The sequence below is a fragment of the Populus euphratica genome, unplaced genomic scaffold (genome assembly GCF_000495115.2).
Source record: "Populus euphratica unplaced genomic scaffold, PopEup_1.0 scaffold1482.1, whole genome shotgun sequence".
Classification (NCBI taxonomy): Eukaryota; Viridiplantae; Streptophyta; class Magnoliopsida; order Malpighiales; family Salicaceae; genus Populus; species Populus euphratica.
In genome coordinates, this window is record NW_011501331.1 from 17556 (window position 1) to 33783 (window position 16228).

The 16228-nt window shown below is 34.3% G+C and overlaps 2 protein-coding genes and 1 non-coding gene across 4 annotated transcripts; 1 reads left to right on the forward strand and 2 right to left on the reverse strand.

The window, feature by feature from the left end:
• Window positions 1-224: 224 nt before the first annotated feature.
• Window positions 225-298, reverse strand: TRNAT-AGU (transfer RNA threonine (anticodon AGU)). Its single transcript has one exon. It is a non-coding gene; the product is annotated as a tRNA-Thr (tRNA).
• A 5412-nt stretch (window positions 299-5710) lies between these two features.
• LOC105117697 (uncharacterized) lies at window positions 5711-7159 on the forward strand. The gene is made up of 4 exons (XM_011015445.1): window positions 5711-6175; window positions 6275-6346; window positions 6716-6791; window positions 6894-7159. Exons 1-4 carry the CDS (start codon window positions 5846-5848, stop codon window positions 6920-6922), a joined length of 507 nt encoding a protein of 168 aa, XP_011013747.1. The 5' UTR covers window positions 5711-5845; the 3' UTR covers window positions 6923-7159.
• A 3815-nt stretch (window positions 7160-10974) lies between these two features.
• Window positions 10975-16140, reverse strand: LOC105117698 (U3 small nucleolar RNA-associated protein 4-like). Of its 2 annotated transcripts, none has more exons than XM_011015446.1 (11): window positions 15832-16140; window positions 15585-15728; window positions 15120-15429; window positions 14969-15032; window positions 14671-14784; window positions 14382-14544; window positions 14008-14158; window positions 13254-13849; window positions 12721-12902; window positions 12166-12426; window positions 10975-11647 (listed from the first exon to the last, which is right to left on the reverse strand). In XM_011015446.1, exons 1-11 carry the CDS (start codon window positions 15994-15996, stop codon window positions 11338-11340), a joined length of 2460 nt encoding a protein of 819 aa, XP_011013748.1. In that variant the 5' UTR covers window positions 15997-16140; the 3' UTR covers window positions 10975-11337. The 2 variants fall into 2 exon arrangements, with proteins under 2 accessions (XP_011013748.1, XP_011013749.1); XM_011015447.1 differs by having other exon boundaries at window positions 15822-15907.
• Window positions 16141-16228: the final 88 nt, after the last annotated feature.

Sequence of the window (16228 nt, forward strand, 5' to 3'; positions counted from 1 at the left end):
TGATTGTTAGAAATTAAGGAGCAAAATGGCTTCAAGTATTATAAGGTTGAAATAATTTGAAAGAAAGCTACTGCTCATTTGTTAGTTAAATTGTAAGTGCTGATCGACATCCTTAAACTAATATTGTCGATATCCTACCGCTTGAGAGCTGATTAGGGGGTACCGAATGAATCCAAAACGTAAAAAGGTACCGAATGAATCCAAAAAGTAAAAAACAACTTCGCTGCTTTCATTGAGAGTCGAACTCAAGACCTCCCGCTTACTAAACGGGTGCTCTAACCAACTGAGCTATGAAAGCTCTCAGGGAAACCTTTATTATAAATATGTTATTATTTGTATTTTAAATAGGCCCCAGCTCAGTACGGCAGTGGTCTGGCCACGTCCATTTTTAAATATATGCGAGCTTTCTTATGCACTCGCAGTTAGAATATGTCCTTTGTGGTAAAAGGAGCATTTCTATTTTTAATTTATTGTGTTCCTCCCGCTCTATATTTCTTAAAGTTTTTATTAATAAACAACGCTACCCTTGTATTTTATTTTGGATGAATCACGGATATATACACATTATTTGAAGTTTAAGAAGCAATATATATATATAAAGTGAGTTTTTAAAGAATTAAACTATTAAATTATTCCTTCAAATAGATATTGTTTAGTGAATAATATGAAGAAACATAATAAATAAATTTCAAAAAGAAAAGAGAGGTTGTGGGACCAAATTTTATTTTTTTCGAATAAAATTAATTTGTCCGTATACATTGAAAAAAATGGTGAAATTTGAATTTAACAGTTACGAAAATGTTTCCTTTAGCCATGTAGTAGGTTAATAAAGTATAAAAATGAATTGATTGTTAAGTAACCATAGAATACCATTTTATACACAAAGTGTATACGACGACAAAGAGTGATTTAAAATCGAATGATCCCATTTCATATTTTGATCAGTCTTTTATTTAGAAACATTGCATCATGAAAGTAAGCCCTCTTCTCTTCACTATAAAGATGTCTTATAATATTTAAGATGTTCGCATTTAAAGTATGAAAGTTTTTTTTTTCTATAAATATATTAAAATAATATTATTTTTTTATTTTTAAAATTTTATTTTTAATAACACGTGTCTAAACAATTTAAAAATATTAAAAAAATAAATTTTAATAAAAAAACAAATTCAACCGAGCATAATCAATACTGTCATCATCTTAATATGGAGGAGAAAACTAGATCAAAGACGTTGTTGTGCAGCTGTGGGGATAGAGCTTGAGACCTGCAAATTGAGATCCTGTCTCATTTCAATTGGAAGGAAGGCTTCAAAAGATATCCTGCTTTTTAACGCTTGATGTGGCTGTGACCATAACTTCAATCATGTAAATTCATCGCAACTACCCGAATTAATTAGTTTCTCACCATGTACGGGTAACACTGAGAGTTTATATATATATTAGCACAGGGAAAAAAATAATTAGAACTAAAAGATATTTTAGAAAATAAAGAGCTTGATGAATAGCTGGCAAACCTCATCCAGGACTCATGGGTCGCATTCCTATGCGACTTCCTAAGAAAATGATCAGAGCAGCAAGACTATAATCAGGCTAGCATCCTTGTACGCGTGAGGACATCTTTGACGTACTTCTTGGAGACACATTCTCGTCGAATTCTTAATGCCTCGAGATCCTAATTGATACCTTACAGATCAACCGCTGAACAATACACACGAATGACTATGATTATAAGTGTGCACCGCAGCATTGATTAGGATATGCAAGCGTTTGGAGATTTCCGGTGGAATTTGTGGACTTCGAATTCTTATTTTCTCTCCAATCATTTAGAGGGCAGTAGATAGATAAAATGTGACAAAGTAAAATGATCGGAGGACTTTATTATTAGCATGTACAGGGGACGACTTTCTTGTACCAATGGTTTAAATTTTCAGTGAAGGACAAAAAGTATTAATGGATGGAGACTTACTTGGGTTCGTTTGGAGGGAGAGTCTGAATGTGAAAAATGGTGGTGTTTCCACGACACCATAATGTGTAGCAAGTTTTGACCGTGCCGTTGTTGGGGACCATCTTGACAAATCTCAAGCCGCAACCGGAAGCCCATGCTTCAATGGTTTCATATATCAGAGGAATCTACAGTGAGATACTGTCGTGTAAGCAAGATTTCAGGCATTATAATTGAAGCCTATCAAATATCTTAAGGTCTATATATATATATATATATATAAAGCTCAATTCATTTGCTCAATAAAATTAGTCGAAACAATTATGACTTTTTTTTTTTTGGTTAATTGGGTAATTTTTAGTCATTTTCCTCTAATTAGATTTAAGACATCATAAAAAGAACACGGTGATGCCATTTTTTATTCTCTTACATTTTATTATTTATAGCACTGTTCAATTTTGTCCTTAAAGTTTTGTTATGGCTGTCCTAATTTTCTATCATTTCTCTTCGGACTGCATGTTACCGTATGTCTAAGGTATCTAGGTTGTTCCAGGATTAAATGAAATATCAATTTTGTATAAGAAGATTTTTAGTGATTATGAATTAAAAGAACAATGATTTAAATTGATATTGATTAAATCAATAGACTTCTCTCTCTCATGGTAAATTGTTCGGGGGCGTGTAAATATACAATTTAGTTACTCAATTTTTTACTATTTTATGTCTGGTCCCTTTTATTTTTAGATTTTTCATTTAGGTTTAAGATTTTACATTTTTTTTTAAGTTTCAGTTCCTACATCTTCATCAACTTGAAATCTTACCGAGCATTTACACATTTCTAGTTCATAACTAGATTTGTAGTGTTTGTTTTCCATAATTTCTTAATAAATATCAAATTCAAAATAATAACATGAAAAATATATGCACTTGTCATCCTAATTCATCATTAAAAAGGTTCAAGATAAAAATAATTTCAAAAAATATAGCTTAATTAATCAAATCTTACTACTAGTAAACTTAAAAATTACTAAAAAAATTTATAATTATTAATTTTAAGAATTATAAAATTAATTAAAACATACACAAGTTAGCTTGGATAACAATATACATACATACATATATATATATATACACATACATACATACATATATATATATATATATATATTCTGGATGAACGAGAGAGGTCCCGTTAAGTTTCATGATGAACGAAATACACGTCGACTGTGACTCGACAGAGTGTAGCTGTGCAACCAGATTTGAAGCTCATCTCAATTATTGTTGGTGTAAAAAGGAGAGAGCCTTGGTTCTTCTCAATAGTAAAAAATAACTACTAAATCAAAATGAAAAACAGGAAATATTTTAAACCGACGGAGTCCATAGACATGAATTACGGATCATGCCCTGGCAAAGGGCCACAAACCAGCAAAGGGCATGTGCACCTTAGGGCGTGGGACAATTTTGAATCAGACGAAGATCTTAGCTTGGCCCCATGATCGATCTTTTCAACTAGTCACATTTCCCGATCATTGTATCAAAAATCAGCCTTTGATGTATTATTTAAAGGTCACTGATTTTGTTACCTGTAATTAATAATTAAGCACCTCCTGCAGGTAATTTTCTTCAGAAAAAAAATATTACAGGCGTCGGTCTTGACCTTTGGGTAAAGGATTGGTTGATACAATGGATCTCGAGGATTTTTTACTCATGGTTTGATCCATTTATACACTAAGGTTTATATAATATTTTTTTTCATCCATTTCATGGCCGCTTCAAGGTAAATCCCTAGTAAAAACCGTAATAAGGTCGATTTGGGAGAAAATTTAGACCCCGAAACTAAGTCCATCATGTGATTCCAAAAAAAAATCTCAACGGAAATGCAAATTAGAAGGCTATTTTCTATATATATATCGTACGAATTAGTTTAGACATAATTTAGTGGTGCCGAAAAAGAATAGCAAAATTATTGGTAAGGCCCCATAAACGGCTAAACTTGAACGTACCAGGGGGGATTTTCTACCTGAAAACGAGATATAGTTTTTTGTCACTAAGCAAACGACATATACTTGGTGGAACCATAGAAAGCTAGGCTGCATCATTCGCTGTTGTTCCATCTCTACACGGACCAATTCATCATTGATTTCATGCAAGAATTCACGTGGAAGCTTGAAAAGGGGAGGGTTTTAGATACTTCACATCAACAAATCAAATAGAATTAGAGTTTTGGGATTAATGTTTCTCTAGTGAAAGAACAAATCTTGTGGCCAAGAACAAGGTCGGCCAAGCCTTCTAATTAACTAGAGAAGTGAACAATAAAAAGGGAAACTCTTAGCTTTTGTTTTGGTATTGGGTTTTAGAAGAAGGTTAGGTAAAAAAATTAAAATTAATTTTTTTATTTGAACTATTTTGATATATTTATATTAAAAATATTTTTTAAAAAATTAAAAAAATATATTTTTAATATATATTTTTAACTATAAAATACTTTAAAAAATAATTATTATTTTATCTAGTTTGATGATAATTCAGCAAGTAATTATTTTAAAATCAGTATATTAAAACGATTTTAAATATAAATAATAATAATTTTTAGTAAAAAAAAGTTCTCCAAAGCAACATTATAAAAAAAAAATTAGTAAAAAAAAGTTCTCCAAAGCAACATGGACTACTACCAAACGTGCAGACAAGGGGAAAGAATCTCATTTGTTGTGTACACTCATGCAATTGTATGCATTAATAATATTTATGTTCAAATTGGATAAAGAAGCTATAGTAATTAGACACTTGAGTCATTAGTTAGAGACACAGCGAGCCAGTCAGAACACATATAACCCCGCACCGTTCGCTAGTGTTGAATTTGAATACCAGGTGTCACGCGCCAAATGCATCCCATATAATTTATTTATTTTTTTGATAATTGTATCCCAATATCATAGAAAAAGTCTATCTTAATATAAAATAAAAAATTATTTTTTTAAATAACATCATTTTAACTAAATTTATTTTTAAAAAAAAAAATCACTAGGATTTTTACCTTGACTGAGTTTTTATTCAAGCCAGATTAATAAAATCTTTTCAAAATCAGTCGGCTTTTAAATGGACCCTTCAAATTAGTCTAGAATTTATAACTTAGTTATTATATTATTATTAAATTTAATATTAAAAAATATCTAATTATTTTTAAAAATATATAAATTTGACACTATTACATATTAAAAATAAAATAAATTTTTTATATTTGATTTTATCTTCTTCGATATCAATCAAATGAAATAAGAAGAAAATCAATTTATTTTGTACAACACTAACACATAAAATTTTATTTTTATTTCATATCATATCTTATCTTTTTTATTTTAATTATATTTTTTTATCCCAAAATAATAACTAACTGTTAGTTTTAACATTCGAGCTTATACTGATTTTCTTACTAGAAAGAGATTGGACACTATCCCTTTCTATTATTTAAGGACATGTTGGTCAAATTACTTTCAAATTATCAAACAAATAAAAAGGAAAGGAAAGGAAAGTGGTACTCAGATAATACCTAATTATTGACCCCATTCAAGGTCCCCATGGGTTCACTAGTAGAGTAAGCTGGACATTTATCGTTTCCCTTGTCACAAATGCTTACCAGTTGGTGCAGTCTCCTACATGCTGGCAATTCTGGTTGCTTCACACACAGATAAAACAAGATGGGTGCGAAAGGATAGGGCAAAAGACAAAAAAATAGTCTATGATTTGAATGTGATTCATTTAGTTTTTCATAGCTCTATTCCACTACCGTCAAGAGCGGAATTGCGTTTTCATTCTTATTCTCTCTATCACTGTAACTGTAATTAGTAATAAGTAGCCTTTGTAAGAAAGCCATTTGAGGTTGGCTTCAAAAAGAGAAGACTGGAGATGAATGTATCAGCTTCTGAATATAGTGGTGGTGGCAGTGAATCTGGTTGGACATCATACCTGAACCAATCGTCTAATTCAAAACATCAATATCAGGGTTTCGGTGGTTTTGTTGATGGAGATTATGCAAGAGTAGAGGAAGACCAAGAGGAGGATTTGTCTATGGTTTCTGATGCATCCTCTGGGCCTCCTCAGTATTGTAAAGCTGATGAATACGGCTGTGATGAATTGGCCAAGAAGAGCAAAAGCAAAAAGAAGAGCAAAGAATATGGTAGAAGCAAACAGCCTTCATATCTTGACGACACTGCTAGCTCTCCTGCGTTGGGCAAGGCAAGTTGTTCAAAAGAAATGATATAATCTTCATCTTCCATATATTGGTGGAAAAACATTTTTATATATTGAAAAAATGGCTACTGGAAATATATGCAGAAAGTGAACAATGAAGGCACAACAGAACATGTCCTGGAATTCTCCCAAGGTTTCTCTGCAACACATTTTAAGGTATTTGTCAGTGTTAGGCATTTTTTTCCAGATTTTTTCCGCATTTCTTCTTATCGATCTCTCCACCTCTGGATAAATCTGAATGTGACTAGGAGCGAATCTGCATAGAGCAAAAGGAGGCCGCTAACCCCCTTAGTTTTTTCCTGCACATATCGTTTGCCCGTATGCTTTTTCATGTGTTATGGATATATCAACACATATACAAGTTCTACGGATTATTACACCATATTGTAACTTTTTATCTATAGTGTATTTCGATCCAGCCAATCACTGCAATTAAATAAAAATATAATTTTCTATTAAGTCAATTTACTTTTATTAATAAACATTTCTAAATTGACCACTAAATATGACCAAATGCCATTTCAGGGGAAATCCTCACTCAAGAAGCACCCTGGATTCTTTCAATCCTCCCATTCTGAAAAGGCAGCTTCAAAAGAACCAGGTTAGACTTTGTTCGGTGTCTGGTTGGTAATCTTTAATCTAAAACTATAAGCATTAAGGATTCATTAGTACTTCTATTGTCTGAAATTTGTGATGATTGCAGGTGATTGTCAGGCAAGAAAATGGAAGTGACAAATTGTAATGATTAGCATCCTTTGTCTCTGCCACTGCAGTTGCTCTAGACTCTGGAGAGAGAAATGGAAGGAGTGTAAAAGGGGAGGAAAAGGTCATTGGATCTCAAATAGATTTTGTTCATTTGTTTTTATTTTTGTTTTTTCCAGTTCTAATCCTTTTTTATTTCTTCTTGTCAAAGCAGTGGGAAACAACATGCGTACATTAAAAAAAAATAAACTAGTTATCTGCTTTAAGACACCCTTTTTTTTCTTCTTCTTTTGTCACCATTGCGGCGATCACACAAGGAAACTAGTAGGTCTCCTGTGCAGTCTTGCCTTCTCTACTTTAACTGGTGCTGAATCAAATTTATCAACTTGCTCGGAGTAATATAAGATAAAAAATAGCAGAAAGCAATATGTCTAATTTGGAGGCTCAAGCTTTAGTTGTTGTCAATATCTATCCTGAGCAATTGTCCAGAAATCTCGAGAATAAAAAGTTCCCTAATTTATACCAGAACTTCGGGTTATTTTGTAAGGATAAAAAACAGATTTTTCATTATCCTATTTTGACTAGATTATAAATTCTTTATATATAATATAACTTTTACCCCTATATCTATCATGAACAGTGCTTTGCCCGTTCCCTAATTTATACCAGAACTTCGGGTTATTTTGTAAGGATAAAAAACAGATTTTTCATTATCCTATTTTGACTAGATTATAAATTCTTTATATATAACTTTTACACCTATATCTATCATGAACAGTGCTTTGCCCAATATTTAGAGTTCAACATACTCTAAATCTTAATTATAATTTAATTTAAAATCTACATTACATGTCATAAAGACCGCGTTAAAAATATTTTCCAACAAGGTATCCATTTGCAACCTTCCCAACCACCCATATAAGATTGAGGAGAAAGGGCCTTGACCAAGCATAATAAGTGCCCTATTTTTTCCCTCTTCTGTAACTGCTAGCCTGCATTAAAATTAGGTAAGAGTTGGTAAAATCTGGCAATTGATGCCCCTCAGGACTCGAGCCAGACAATTTTTCCCGATGGAAGGAACCAAAAGGTAAGCCACGATTTCCACAAAAAAAGGACCAAAAGAAGAGCACCCCACCACCCCGGATAGCAACCTGCTAAGATTGTGATCCATACATAATATTGGTTGCAATTATTGAATTTTTTTTTTATTTTTTTGTGGTTTCCTTCTAAACCTCTACTAAGGGGCTCCAATCCTCAGAATTAGCAACTCATGTCTCGGAAAAAGACTCGGAATTAGGAAAAGGACAAAACCCTCACTGGTGTCCTGTCAAACCTCCTATAATGTAGTTTCTACTTCATAAAAAATAAGTTGGCATCATACTAGCAGAGGACCATGTATCGGGATTAATGCCATACCAACTATAGTTTTATTGTATGGTCAAATAACTGAAGAAATAAGGATAGATAATTGGAGACAGATACCAATATTTTAGCTTGATAGATAATTATCCTCAGCAGTCAGATCCTGTTGCCGCAGGTAACTGTGATGGAGAAGAAATAAGAAAGAGTACAGGGAGCTTTCAGATGGAATTTAGACCCTACAATCACCATAGAAGCATACAAGCTATTGTGATAAATCAACAGATGTTGGCCAGGCAACTTCTTGGACGCACTTGTCAAGCTCTCATGAAAATTAAAATCAAAAGAAAATATCAAAATCTCCAGCAACTGAAAAGCAAACCCAGAGCATCCTTTTGAAGTGGTGAACCTGGTTCTTCTTGATATGGAGAAATGAAAGAGCCTTCGACTTCAAATCCTTCACTAAATCATCACACACTGTTCATCCAGTATGCTACTGAGATCAGAGGTGCTTATAAAAAAGAACTAGCATTTACAATTTGTCTCTCAAGGAACTCTATATATTTTTTAGTTCTCCACCCAAAGAAGATTGGGTTAAATTAAACATCGACATCGATGGTGCCATCATGGGTAACCCGGGGCTTCTTGGAGCGGGTGGTTAGATTTGAGATTGCATGGGGCGTTTTGTGGTGGCTTCACAACAAGAAGGGGTGTTGTAACGCCATCCAAGCTAAGTTCAGAGCGTTCAAAATAGGGCTAGATATGGTTTGGAAGAGGTTGGGTTAAATTAAATACTGGTGAGAAGAGATGGTGCGGTTAGAAAAGGAAAAATGAAAGAAATAGGCGGAGGTTTTGTAAACAATAGGTTGGTGCTGTAATGTGAATTTTTGAAATATTATTTTTAATGTTAATTTCTAGGAGAATTACGTAGCAAATCAAATGGCCTTCGCTCTTTTCTTTTCTTTTATTATTTTTTAACAATTTATTTTTATTTAGAATTCAAATCAATATCCTTAACAAAAGTTCCACACAAGCTATATGTTCTTTTAAAAAAAAAAATATTTATGATGCCCCTCTACAATATAGTTTTTTATACCTGAATTAAGAGAATAAATAACTAGTTATTTGATCTATACTTTACCATGAGCAGAATATTTTTTTTTTTAAAAATAAATATATAAGTTTTTTCAATATATTTTTTACTTAAAAAATATAAAGTATAACTCAAAAAATTTATACACATATCTAATTAAATAAATTAAGAATTATATGGGTCAACAAATAAAACAAAAACATCAACTCTAACTAAATATGTATCTTGCAAAATCAAAAGGCCACAATCTATTTACCTGATTATATTCAATAACTCTATTTAATAAAATTATATTTTTACTTAATCAAATGATAATAAAAATAAACATATAAAATTCATTAAATAAAATCAAATGAAAAAAATATATTGTAAAGCTGCACTTATTAGAAGTACTATTCAAAAATAAATATTTTTTGTTTTTAAAAATAAATATCAATTATATAAAACATAAAAAAAATTATAGATGAATTAGAAAAATTTATTCAAAAATTAAATACATACAAAATACTTAAAAAACAACCACTATTTAAAAAATACCAAATACAAAAAAAAAAAAAAACCAAGACATGGTACTAATTTAAATATAAATTAAAAACTTATTTACAAAACAAATGCACGACTTTTTTCTAAAAATCAGAATTACCAAACAAAAACACTAGCTAAAAAATCATGAATAAATATTATTTTATTTAAAAATATATTTTTTAACATATTTTTTTATTAAAAAACCTCAAAAAACATTAAAGAACCAATAGAAATAGCTGAAGTTATTTGTTACAGCTGCGTAAGCTTTAGCATTCAAGCAAGGACTTAAATACTGAATATTTTTGAAGTCATCCAATGGAAAAAACTGAAGTTAAAAGGAGGCTGATGCAATTTGACCTCCCCGAAGAATTTGTGGAAATTTGCTAAAGTTACCTCCTTTACAATATAACCAGTCTTCCCAATTTTCATTTTACAATTGCCTGATCGATTTGACACGCTCTGCCTATCTACTCACAAAGCTATTATAGGGCAACACAGGAATAAATTAGAAGGTTCAACACGTGGGGGTTGTGAGGAGCTCTACTGCAGAAAGGAGGGAGAAGAAAGGAAAAGAAGAGGGAGAAAATGTGAAAGATTTTTTTTTTCTTTACCATGCGTTATAATAATGAGGTGACTAGAGACCTCTAATTTATTATCATGCAGGGACTTCCACCGGAGTTTAGAGTGAGAAAAGAAAAGAAACTGACTATTATTTTACTGAAGGCCAAGCTGCCGCATACCCCCGCAACCGCTACTAGAAATAGGATGCTTTATTACAGGGTATTTGTTTTTGCATTTTAAAAATATTAAAAAAAATTAAAATTTTTGTATTTACTTTAAATTAATATATTTTTAAATTATTTTAATATACTAATATCAAAAATAATTTTAAAAAAATACAAAAACATCATTAATATATATTTATTTTAATATAAAAAATTATTTCAAAACCAATCGCAATCATACTCCCTCCCAAGCAAACACTGCTTCCAAACAAACACTGCTAAAGGTCTCTGACTCCTACATGCAATAACAACGAGGTCCCATGTTAGCAGACTAAACCAGAATAACGAAACAGCAAGCAGACAATCCATAAAACAACTACGCAGGCAGACTCGATAAGCTAAGTCCAATTCTCCATTTCATTTTGAGCAAGATTTACATCTTTGATTCTTCAGAGCAGACTGCTGCGGTCCACCATTCAATAAAAAATCACTACTGAATTGAATCTATAAACTGACACATCAAACACGTATTGGACAAGGCTAAAATATGGTTAAGACAAAATTGCTATTTTAACTTGTTAACAGCAATTATTTTAGGAAATACAATGCACAGCATGCCTTGGAAACCCATAATCCCCACCCCACTCACCAGTAAGATAACAAAATTGTGATGTCAATAATATGGATCGAATTGCCATATCTTCCTTCCCTATTATGCCTGTAAAGAACCCTTGACTTAGCAGTTATGTCCCAAATATATGTCTGTGGACAGGTTGGGCATCAAAAGTTTTAACCACATCCATCCATGGTCTGTCCAGGATCAAGATAGAATTTTCAGAAAGGTGGCTAATAAATAAAACAGGATCTCTGAAAGCAAAAAATTCAAAATTTTTTCTATGTTTAGACTCTGGTTGATATTCCTTCAATTTACGTTTCAGTCCCCCATTCAAGGTAGTAGCCTGTAACTTCTTCGGTGAAGAATGCTGACTGTTTACCAAATCACCATCTTCCTCTCGATCAACTGGCATCCCAAAGTCAATTAAGCACATTGCCCTACATCAGACAAAATCTCAAACATTATATTTAACATTGAAATAGATAGCAAAGAATGCTGCCATATACGCTTCTAAAGACCATCCAAGGATAGAAGTTTAATCAATCACGAGTTCCAAGCCGGCTGTTTTACCCCTTAAACACACTCAAATCCATTAGCCCTAATTACATACTAGATGGGAACCGCCACCATGTTAATTCATTCCCTACATTACATCCTGTTTATATCCCAAGATGGGGAATGAACATGGACCAAAAAGGAGGGGGGGTCATAAATGCTTTCTCTCTAGCATTCTTTTAACAAACTTCAGAAATTTTCTAAGACGCCAGTGTTTCATAAATAGTTGAGATTTACCCCTCTCAAATATAATGTTTGGAAAACCTTCCCTAGAAAACCAAGTATTGGAATGAATAGATGAGAATGAAGCCCATTCAATCCTAAAAATATAAAAGGGGAACTACAGATGGACAAATTTACATGCTATAAATGATAACAAATAAGAAGATAGAAGCAGCACCTGGCACTGTAAATGATAACAGACGGAGGACTTGACAGAGGCAGAAAAGAGAGCCCAATGACCTCCCCGGGAAATTCTTGGTATCTCTTTGGTAGAACAAATGAATGCTGCATTGACCATTGTCCTAGCTGTTTTGCCTCCACATCGAATGCACAGACTTGATTTGATGAGGTTGTGATTACAAGCACGTTGTTATTTTGAGGGGGGAAACCACCAGCTGTTACAGAGGCACCATCCAATCTAGCTATGAACCAGTGCTGCCTGTTTTACAGGAGCAAAATATAGTTAGTCCTGTGGAAGAAAACTAGTAGACTTGTAATCTACAAGGCATGAGACTCGTCAGGTGACTTAAATCCAATTAGAACAGCCAATCAAACAAATTAGGTTCCTTGACCATCAGAAACCATGGACCACATTCTAAACAGATTTCTTGAACATCAAGGGTCTCAAATAATTATAAGTAACAATGAGTGGCTCATACTTGGGCTGTTAAACATGCAGTTAAGAATGGCTCAAGATGCAAATAAAGTAGTATCAAGAAGCTAGATTCCAAACCTTTGGGTCTCCAGGTTAAATACATATGTGTCTCCAAAGCAGTTGATGGCAGCTAACCATTGCCCATCACAACTAGTAAACATTTTTGTTATGGGAGGCTCACTAGGGGGTAATTCCTCACCATATTCCTCACGACGTGGTGTGAAGGTATGTACTAGCTCTGAACTGCCCACATCCACCACCTACAGCAGCAACAAAAGCAAGCGGGAGTATTGAAAAGGCCAATAGCAATATTGGGGGGGGGGTGTCTTTCAAAAATAATTATTGGTAAATACAATCACAGTAGAATTTTCTTTGCCACCCAACAAAAGCTAGAATTACAGGACCTATTTCATGACACAAAACTAGATTTTTTACGAGGTGACAGACTAAGTAGTATGCCCTGCAATAAAACATTGCACCTAAAGTTTTACACAACCTAATTGAAAATAGGTGTTTGAATGGTTTTATTTAAATCTTGACTCGATGCAGAAGACCTCAGTGAAATTTCCAGTGACATTTTTTAAAGAAAAAAGATCATTGAAAATACTTACATATATCTTTCTATCATGTCCTGCTATCATCAATCGAGATGAATCCACACTGAAAACCATGGAATGTGCATATGGCAAGTTCTGAGGGAGAGGCTTTTTATTAACAGTCCATGCACTTCTTCTGACTTCCTTCTTCAATTCAAAAAGGCAGGGTTTAAAATGGTCTGAGTAAGCAAATAAAACCCCTGCATTAGAAATGGTGCTGCAAATAATTTTCCGAGATCTCTTAGTCTTAATTCGAGCGAGAATATCTGTTGTCGCACAGCCTCTTGATGGGCCAGGACCAGTATCATTCATGGATCCACCTTTTGTTTTAACACAAAGAATATCCAGCCACGAAGATGATTGGACTAGAAGCAAACAATTTTGGTTGAATACGGTATTAAGAGCCAACTGAATTGGCACTCTTTGGGGTGCTGGGCAGATATCATGGGGCGAGAACTTAGTGAATTCCTGAGCAGAATAGGCAAAGAGCTTTGTGTCATCACCAGCAGAGATAAGCATAGGAACTCCCATATGCGCCCATTTATGGTAACTAAACTCGATAGGCTTCTTCTTATGACGAATTCGTTTAACTTTATCATCAGGCAAAGGATCTTCATTCAGAAGCACACAGTTTCAGCAAGTGAGAAACATCAAAATACAGAATCTAAGGCAACAAAAATCATACACAAGTATTTGCAATATACATTACATAAATACATACTAAAGTGCCATGAAAAGTACAGCACAGGGTAAAAGATACCATACACACCTTCTCGACTAATTGGTACTGCCACTGTCAAGGCTCTAACATCATGTGTATGAGCTCTTACATAACCGACATATATCCATTTCTTCAGCATTTCAGAAGATGTGTCGTAAACAGATTCAACTGTCTCACTAGAAAGCTTATAAAGAATAACCTGCAAACAGAAGCATAGAAAACATTAGCCAAACAGTAAACTCCAATCCCAAATGGATAGCAAATGACATTCTTGTCAGGCAAATGCAGAAATGAGTATTGTATGGTGGAATAACATCAGGTTTTCTAGAGGATTGAATTTACTTTTTACATCTCACAATGGACAGATACATATTTAGAAAATTATAGCGAGTTTAAGCTCCACATATGCAAAGTATCTTTACCTGACCATCGGATCCTGCAGAGAACACCCTGTTATGAGAAGGTGCAGCTGCTAGAGCATTCACATCACCCTTGTGAGAAGTGTGTGCCTGCAAAAGTGTCCCATGTTGAGAATCCCAGAACTGAACAGCACCAGTACTGTCTGCACTAACAAGGGTCCCACATCTGAAATAAGAATCAATTATCAGATGTGCTGAAAAACTACAGCATGACCTAAAGTACACTATACACCTGCTTCCTACACATACTTCGCCACAAAGAACAAACAAACAGGAATGCGTGTGTATCTACCTCAGTGCGAGTAAAGACCATATGCAAAGGTCAGGTCCGCTACCCAAACCACCAAGCCCAGCTGTAATCCTGTATATCTCATTACCCAGCTTAGCATCCCAGCACCTTACAAACCTGCAAGAATGCTGACATGCATAAGATAGCATATACTTGAAAATGAAAATCATTAAAAAAATGCTTTAGAGCAAAAAAGCAACAATATTCCAGAACTGTTAGCTAATGTTATGATTAAATCTGAGGGTTTTGAAGTCAAAATCACTGAGCTACATGTGAATAGCATATTGCAAGGAAAACTCACCCATCGCTAGTGCCTGAATATATTCTACTCGCATCAGGACTCCATGTCACACTTAAAACACGCCCTGCAAACAATCACATGAGCAAATAGTTCTTCACAATTGGGAAAGCAACAACTCAGCAGAGGATTCACAGAGGTGCAGATGTCTCACCACTGACCCTGGGCAATGTTCTATTGTATATTAACTCATCCGAAGCAGGAATAGTGTATATTCGCACACACCCATCATCACAAGCAATTGCCAGACGTGGATCCTCGACAACTATTTGCTCATGTTGTTCATCCGATCCAGAATCATCTTCACTATCGCTACTGTCTTCAGAGGCTTCACCACCTTTGTATCTATTATTTAAATATCCATTTCCAAGATGCTGTGAATTGTGCTCTGTATGAATTTCTGAATCGGTAGATGGTGCCACCGCCATCTGCCAAATTGAGACCCCGGTTGACTCCAACACATTCTGCCAGTGCATTCAACAGCATATGGAAATTTAATCAATTCTCAGTATTGCGTAGCCCAACATTCAGAGAGTATATTTGCGGCTGTAAAAAAATAGGCAGCAGAATATTCCATACAAATTCTTAAAAGTAAACCAAATGCAAGCAATAATTTCACCTTCTGCTTTAAGTGAAAAATATCCCACTCCGAAACTGAACCATCAATGCTAGACGAAAACAATCTACCACAAGGTAACCCTTTCGAGCCAGCATGACACCACACTAGCGACGAAACTCGCGAGTTAGGGTCCCCGTGAATTGTCTGCGCATAAGAATTCGCAAAATGATTAAGAAAAACCTCTGACTACTTAATTAAATTAGTTTCATAAGATAAATAAGAGACTAAAAGTGTTACAATTAAGTACCAGCTGGCAGTGCCAACCGACGGAGCCAGGAGACACGAGCCAAATCTCGAGTGAGCCGTCTTCACGAGCGGCAGCGACCTGAGACTCGTCGGCGCTGGTGGCTAGACATACAACTGGAGACGGCCTCCACTCGATTGAGCTGTTCCTATAAACAGCCCCTAGCATTTCTGCTTGGCTAAAATCAAAGCCAAAAGGAGAAATCGGCGAGATATGTTCCCTAGGTTTAAGTAGTTAGGGAGTGATGATTTTAGGAGGTGGGGAGGGAGGGAGGGAGAGCGACGTAAGAGAAGGCGATACAGTGCGTGTTAGGTTTCCTATGAGAGTTAAAGCGCGTGATTGATTCCTGTGCATTGTTTATACCTGAACCGGACCCTTGAGGGACCGGTTTATCTGGCGA